The sequence below is a fragment of the Sceloporus occidentalis genome, unplaced genomic scaffold, assembly GCF_023333645.1.
Source record: "Sceloporus occidentalis isolate IW3139 unplaced genomic scaffold, rSceOcc1.0.p SCAF_30, whole genome shotgun sequence".
NCBI lineage: Eukaryota > Metazoa > Chordata > Lepidosauria > Squamata > Phrynosomatidae > Sceloporus > Sceloporus occidentalis.
In genome coordinates, this window is record NW_028317010.1 from 12,176,456 (window position 1) to 12,184,511 (window position 8,056).

General features: G+C 41.4%; 1 protein-coding gene across 1 annotated transcript in view; it reads right to left on the reverse strand.

The window, feature by feature from the left end:
- Positions 1 to 4,368, reverse strand: part of LOC149299046 (dedicator of cytokinesis protein 1-like) — a 156,718-nt gene extending 152,350 nt beyond the window's left edge. Inside the window, exon 1 of the mRNA XM_089486839.1 lies at positions 4,347 to 4,368. Within this exon, the coding sequence (XP_089342965.1) occupies positions 4,347 to 4,368 (22 nt within the window). The remainder of the gene's footprint in view (positions 1 to 4,346) is intronic.
- Positions 4,369 to 8,056: the final 3,688 nt, after the last annotated feature.

Consider the following 8,056-nt stretch of genomic DNA (forward strand, 5'->3'; position numbering starts at 1 on the left):
AAAGACACAAATTACAAATAGCCTGGAAGTAAACAAAAAATGACTTTTCTTCCCCAGAAGAATAGAAATCCATATAAATCAGTGTAATATTGAACAAAAATGAATTTTCTGGAGACACTAAACAATAACACCTAAATATATCTGTACTGAAAATGCAACAAACCCTAACAGTGTTGGAATGATGTCATAGTTTCCAAAACACAAATGGTTTGTAGTTTTTAAAGCACAGTCCCCAATTAATTGCACTCATGTGTTAAAGATATGTACTTAAATACACATTATTTAAAAAATAAATAAATAAAAGAAAGTAACTCTAGAGCTGCAGCTTCCTGCCTCTTCCTTGGTCCAATAATTAATGCCACTGAAACCAATGGGAATTGCTTTCCACGCATGCACCCAGACAGCTCTCATTAGACCCCATGACATTTGTTGAGCCAGTGCTGGAGCAAACATCTCCTTCATGGGAAATGGCTATGGTGGCGGGAAAAGGGGCACATGACTATGGGGGGGGGGGGGGGGGATCCTGAAGAACCCCCTATACATTTGCAAGTGAGAACCACACTAAAATGTTGAGACATGTCAGTTGCATATGACAGCTGGAGTGTCCCCTTAAGGGTAGGTAAAAATATTATTTAAAAAAACAACTTCTAGTTCCTAAGCCTATGTATAGATACAGTATGTTACATGCTTTTGTCTAATCACATGACCTCGTGAATACCCACCACCGGGTTAGAACATGTTTATTTAGTAGTTCTGAAAGCCATTAAAGCAGTAACATTATTCTCTGAGAACCAGACATGTATCTACTCCATGGTGCCAACAAAAAGATTTTCCTATAGCTGTAGCCTGCAGACAAAACAACCAAACGTATGCATTCGACAGAGTTTTATACTAGAGTGCTTATCGAACGTCTCACAAGTTCAGAATCAGCCAAACTATCCAGCTTTCGTTAGACAACAACCCACCCATCGTGGTAATTATTGCCATCATGGTTTTCATAACCCTAGGAGAGGATATTATTTTAAATATTTCTATTCCCACGCGCATTTTACATCTCTGGGAAATATTCAGAACAGGACTTTTACTGGTGAAACAAGAATATTTTACATTTGCAAGTTCATCAATTAAATGGTCTTCTATATTTATCCACAATTATTGTGACAGATAACAGATATTGATTGCTATATTGTGTGTGTGTGTGTGTGTGTGTGTGTGTTACGAAGGTGACAAAGACCTCTATAGCAGGACTAATCATTGGAGTTTCGATGTTATCCTATAAGTTACATTAAGTCAGAGGCACTGGAAAAACTTTCTCCAACACTTTAATGGATCCACTAGAATCTATAAGAATCGTCCTTCCATAGATTAGTTACATTAGCCAGGAAAATATTATTGCGGTTTACATAGATTCTTAATTAGAATCGCACCACACTTCTGCTTTCCTGTTATAAGCGACTATCAGGAACTCGAGTTGCTAAACAAGTTCTAAGTTCGTATTGTAACGATTCTATATTTGTCTCAGATTCCAGAGTGATTAAGAATGCGGTTACACGTACTAACTGTGCATTTAAATACATGCAGGGAACATATTTGGAAAGTACCCCTACTGCTTACAGGGCTTAAGAAATTAAAAAGAAACCTATTGAAAACCTAGAGCTGTTTTACATTATTGCAGCCTTTTTAAAGCCAAAGACTGCATTGCCGCTGCTCATTCACACATCTGTGGATTTTGAATTTTTCCACTGAAGGGCCAATCATGATAGAGGAGTGTAATTATATATATATATATATATATATATATATATATATACATACATACACACACACATATATATACACACACACACACACACGCACCAGGGCAGATACTGACTCAAAGATGCCTTGGCACAATACATTACGAGCATGAAAACTACAATATTACCCAAACCGACTGAAAATTGCACAGATCAAAAAAAAATGGACTGGGCTATAATATGTAGTATATATATTCTTTAATGCGACAAGTGTATAGGATGCTTTTGTGGGAATATTATATTTGATACACTGTTTTGGTGAGCACATGGTGACCGATGCATAGGGCTATATTTTACAAAGTTTCAGACCTTAGCATTTACTGTACAGAAACTGTTCGGAACGCCGGCATTTGTCCAAACCAAGCTATTTGGGGGCCTGGAAATTTATTTTACAAAAAGTAAAGCATCAGGCGCTCAGGAGAAGCTGCTTGAAGGAAGCAAAGAGCAAAACACTGAGGAACTTGGTTCCCCTCCGCATGTCGCTTCACAACAGGTTCTGCTGCTTGAAGCTCCCAATCACAGGCACAAAAGCTTACGACCTGATGTTACTTTCCGCGCATGCGTGTGGAGGGTCCTTTCTAACCTCCCTGGAACATTTAAGTGAGCCAGCACTCCTTCCAAGCGAGAAGAGATTCATCTCTCACGGGACAACTAGCTGGTGGGAAGATGTAAAATGCAAAGAGGGGTACTGATGAACACCTCTATCCATTCACAGAAAATAAAAATAACTTTGTATTGAGGTGTACCTTGAATTTGTAGACTTCTAATGAACAATAACAGTCTGATGTTTTACATATATGGAATCACTTCGGTATAGTTAAGGTTAAGATGAAAAAGTGGAGTGTAAGTGGAGTCATTTATAATCTGCCTACTAATTTTTATTTGCTTACAATTATAGTATATGAAGAATTTGGATCTTTTAGTGACGATCTTAATATAAATCCTTCATTGGAAGCTAAGAATAAAAAAAAGGACAAAAAAAATCATGCAAACTATATTTTAATCAGTGGTTGATTTGTTTAATGGTATTTCATACTAATCATCTCGTACAGGAGATATGAATGGATCTGATGAGAGTTGTGGTCTACATAAGACGAGGGTTACACTGCTGACCAAAATAAATACCCTACTTAGAAACCTCATCTATACTTTTCAATCTATCCTTTGATTAAACTTCTAAAATATTTGAAAATTATAGCCCAGCTCTGTATCTTTTTTTTTTTTTTTTTGGACACTTGTTTTGTTTCATTAACGCAAATTAAAATAAGTTACGATGCAATATGCTAACAAAACAGTATTATGCAGACGCGACCATCTCTACTTATTGCATACTTTATAATTAACATCATTCCTTCCTACAGATAGAAATGAAAGTCGAGCATCATCGGAATGGATTACAGTAAGAGATTTCCTATTATTAAGTTATGTGTACAAATGTAAAAACAGGAACACGTTCAAGAGTTAATGCATTTAAACCCGTTCCAGAACAGGCACATTTTTCTGACCAATGCTAACAATGGGAACTTGGAAACAGGCCGGTAATAGCGGCTGAATAGAGAGATGATCACAAATAGAACCTTCGTGAACACAGCTATGATTCCTCTTTTGACAAACGGAAGGGAATTGCAACAGGATTTCAGACCGCATACGAATAAACAAACTGTGCTGCTGGGTGACGGAGGGGAACTCAAGAGTTTGCAGGTTAACATCAAAACAAGCTATTTTTGAAGCAGACACTAATAGGTGTTATTTACACTCAGTAAATGTTCTGCTTTTTTCATGCACACACACACACACACACACACACACACACTTTTTCCCCCGTAAGCCTTTATAATGTTATAGTGGATCTGTCACCCAAGCACTTTTAAAGGAGGTTTCCAGCCAACATTTGCACTTTAATGCCTATAATAACTGTGTGGTCCCTTAAAATCTCACAGAACCCCCCCAATGCATTTACCCCTTTCCTTAAACCCCCAGCAAGAGATGTGTTTGGGTGACTCAGGTGAACACCGAGTACAGGGATGAGACCCCTATAAGCATTAAAGATCTACCATTGATTTCGATGGGAGTGCTTTCCTCCCATTGATTGACAGCCGCAAGCAACCAATAAGTGGCAGAAGGGCTGCATCTTCTGTGTGAGAAAAGTGCTTTATTCACAGAGTACTTTAATACTCTTTCTTCTACCGTGGAGGCACCAGGGACATTAGACTGTCCTTTTAATAGACCAATACCAAAAAAAAAGTGCCTATAGGCCTGAAATTCCCATGGGGCAAGAAGGGCAGCTGCCCCAGGCACCACAATGTGAAGGACATGCTAGAACTGTCCCACAGGAATGCTTCCAGAAGCAGATCTGAAGTCCACTCTGGGCAGGGCCTTCAACCCCCACCCAGGCACCAAGAGCCCTGGTTACAGGTCTGGCTGCTTACATGTTCATGCGGTCCTCCTTGAAGATGCAAAAAAGATTCTGCAGAAACCCCTAGAAACCTTTCTCCGTTTACCCCAACCACCAGCTCCTTGGCTTGCAGTTCATTGTTTGGCCAAACATACCTCCTGCTTGTTGCGTACCCATGGTATATTCACTGCCAGCCAGCTGGAGAGACCCCCAGCATGCATGCGCAGAAAGCACAATAATCAGGGCCATGGGGGGGGGGGGTTGCTGCCACATTGGAGCTGCAGCTTCTCTTACAAGCAAGTACTTTGATGTGTTTTTTACAGGTTTAATAAATGTATATTACATAGACTGTAAGCTGACAAGCAGGGCCATCAGAAGCCCACAATTCTAGCCAGGAACTGTAGTGTGAGATCGCAAGCTCCTCCACTTATAATGTATCACTGCATATTTATTAACTACCCCATATCTGTGGAATATGTTATCGCTTAATAATAACACTGTACGTCAATATGCATTCTTTGATGGTAAAGCTGCATGGAGTGCCGAGCGCCCCCTTTGGACATTTAGGTTCTTAAGTGTTTTGTGATTAAACCTGAGAAATTGCTAATTCCCATTTACTCAGCTAATTAATTTTTTGTCTAAGTACGCTAGGACGCTTAATAAAGATGGGCGGATCGTCGTAGGATTCCATGGATTCCAATGAAGTATACGTTTAAAATATAAGATAGAGATCATTATTTACCATTAGCATACTGTAGCTGTAAATATACCCCCTCTGGAAGAATGCGCTGATTAGATACCGATTTACGAAGAGGGCAGTTTAATGTGCTGGCAAATAATGGCATTTAAACTGAGAAGGAATAAAAGGGGTAGCTCGGTAAGATCATACAATTAAGAAATTGTATCCCCAAACCCCTTATACAAGTCGCTTCCTGCTGTAAAAGTCCCCCCCCCCCCCCCCCCAGTATAGTGTCGGAGAACAGAGTGAAATGTCAGGGAGAGAGCCAAGGGTTTAAGAAGGAGGAGGAGGCTGAACGTGCATCTGGAGGACGAGGGCCTTCCTGTGCTGTGGGAACAGGCGTGTCTTCAAAGCCATTCCAATGGGATGAGCCACACACAAGCCATACACAAAGCTAAGAGACGCCGCTCCAGGCTGCGAAGAGGAGGATCAGCAAGATAACCCATCGCCTGCAGCGCTGAATGCACAAGAAGCACCGTCACCAAACATAGCTGTGTTACCATACATTGCACCATGATGGCCAATAAACCTCACGTGCATTATATGTATATAATATATATATATTTATGTACACACACATTATATTATGGGAACATGTAACATTTTAACCCTTCCTGGGAACATCAATGCTCACAAGCAGCTGGAGCCATTGTTTAGGAAAAGGGTTTATTTGGCAATGGGATATATTCAGCCATATTTAATCAATTTTATTTACTAGGAAGAATACATGGAGATTTCTCTCGTTTTCAAGTATGTCCTGGGGTTATAATTCTATATGTTAGGTTACTGGCCAATTCTCTGAGCAGAACGCAAATAATCATATTCAAGTCCCCCCCAAACCCCACGGATTAGCAGCTCCGCATGAGTTTCATACAGGCGAATTCTTAAGACAAGGAAAACTGCATATAGAGTCCACGGTCCTAAACTGTAAGCGATACAGACCATACAATTACAAGCCGCCACGGGCCGGACCAGTAAGGCTCCATTACCCTGCGGTATGATCAGGATATGGCCCTGCATGTAGAGTCCAGCCTCCACCCTCCGGCTGTTAAACCACCAAAAGCATAGATCACGGGCATGTTTAAGGGGATTTAAACAAAGCACAGGAGGGAAATTTATTCTAAAGAAGGGGACATGTTAGAAGGGTCAGGTGTAATGCAAGCAAGTTTTATTTTACTGAAATGGTGGTGGATAAGTGGAACAGCTTCCCAGCAGAAGTGGTAGAGGTGAATACAGTAAGGAAATTTAAACATGCATGGGATAGATATTCGGCTCCAGAATCTAAGACGAGATCAAGGACTGATTAAGGTCTTACATCAGGGGCTCTTATCTCCCATTATCTACTGAATAAGATGCAGGATGCTCTAGATGAGCCACAAAGACACCTCCAACCTACACAAACAACACTTGCCAGGTCTGTCGCACAAGATGTTCTGCAGCAGCTGCAGACCAGTCCTCCCAAAACCCCTTTGATTACAGTCTGCATGATTTAATCTTTAATGGCTACTTTGCTTGTTTCTACAAAGTGTTGAATGTTTTGTGTTAGTTGTGAATGATGACGAGACATCTGGACTCCGCACACACGATGTGACACAATCAGCAGAGGGGCCTGACACAAAGACACACAATGTGGGTAACACTCCGACTTCCTGCACTCACCCACTCCGTATTTCTCCTCTTTCTTGGTTGGCACCCAGCGAGTCATCTTTCCACCCCCCACCAACCCAACACCGGGCTACAGCCACTTCCACATCGCCATAAGGCGTCACCCGGATAAAGTCCAATAAAAGGCGGAGGAGAAGAAGCTCCAGCGGATTAAAATGAAACTTTCAGAGTCGGGAGAACGGGTCGCCTTGCCCGGCTGGCGTGTCAGGGATTTCCTGGAGCAAACTCCTCCCTCCTATTGGGGATGAGGCGGAAGAATACAAAACAAGTAAAAAAAAAAAAAAATGAAAAGAAAAGCAAAAAAAAAAAAGAGGTGTGGAGTTAAAAAAAAAAATCCGTCTGGGTACGTCCGCTCTCAGGCCGCCATTTACTAGCCCATTGGGAAGAATGGAGAGGGGGAGGGGGGCAAGAATGGGGGGAGAGTAGAGAGGGGAAAAAAAAAAAAAGTTTGTTAGTGTCACGTGACGGGGGCGTCCCTGCGTTGGGAATGGGAGCTCGGGTTCTTCACTGGAGGGTAGGGAGGCGGCGTGGAACGTCTGATACAATGTTTCAGAATTCCGTACACCAGTTACATAAAATACAGACATGCTAAAAGTATACAAAGTATCGCTTTCCTTCATGTATCGTTTATATGTATATATTATATATATATGTGATCTATGTAATATATGTATAATATATATAAAAGGGATTAGAATTTGAGGGATATAGGCCTGTGTGCTATGCATGCATGTTGGGACCAAGCCTTTGTATCTGTGTATAGTACATGTCTGCTTTCTAAGTGTCTTAAAGAAAAGGTTTTTTCCATGAGATGTTACAGTATGCTTTATGAAATATAGATATGTGTATTTAAACTTATATAGTAAGGGCAGGCAGGAGCGGGCTCGCCACAGAGGGGGGAGAGTCCCGAGAGAGTCAAAAATTCACCAAACAGGTTCCATAACACATAACACAGTGGGGTCACCTAACGCAGTGTTACGTAACCTTGCTGTAAAAGTATGGCCGCTCATGTACCACGTGAGCAGCTATGATGGTGATAGACTTGGCTATTTTAGTGTGAGAGTGTAAGTGTGTGCTAGTGTGTATGTTAGTTACAGGAGGTGACTGGCTGTATTTGCCACCTGGGCCAGAAAGTGCCAACCCTTCCCTGAAGACAGGGATCCCACCCTGTCACTGCCCATCATGTTAAAAAGCCCACCACTCTTAGCCAGATTTTCCATTTAAACCCATCCGCCTTTCCCCAAGGCAATCTACTTTAAAGAAGTTCAGCCTTGCTTTATGACAAGTCTCTACCTTGAAGATAAGGCATCTGTGTGTAATGGAGGGATATGGCGGGAGTAAATGTGTGAGACTCTGGGGACCCCACCAAAGTCTCGGCCCATACAGCTGTACCTCCTTAATGGTAGATATATAGGCATAAACTATGGTGATGGGGTAAGTACTGGCTAGTACATGCTACCT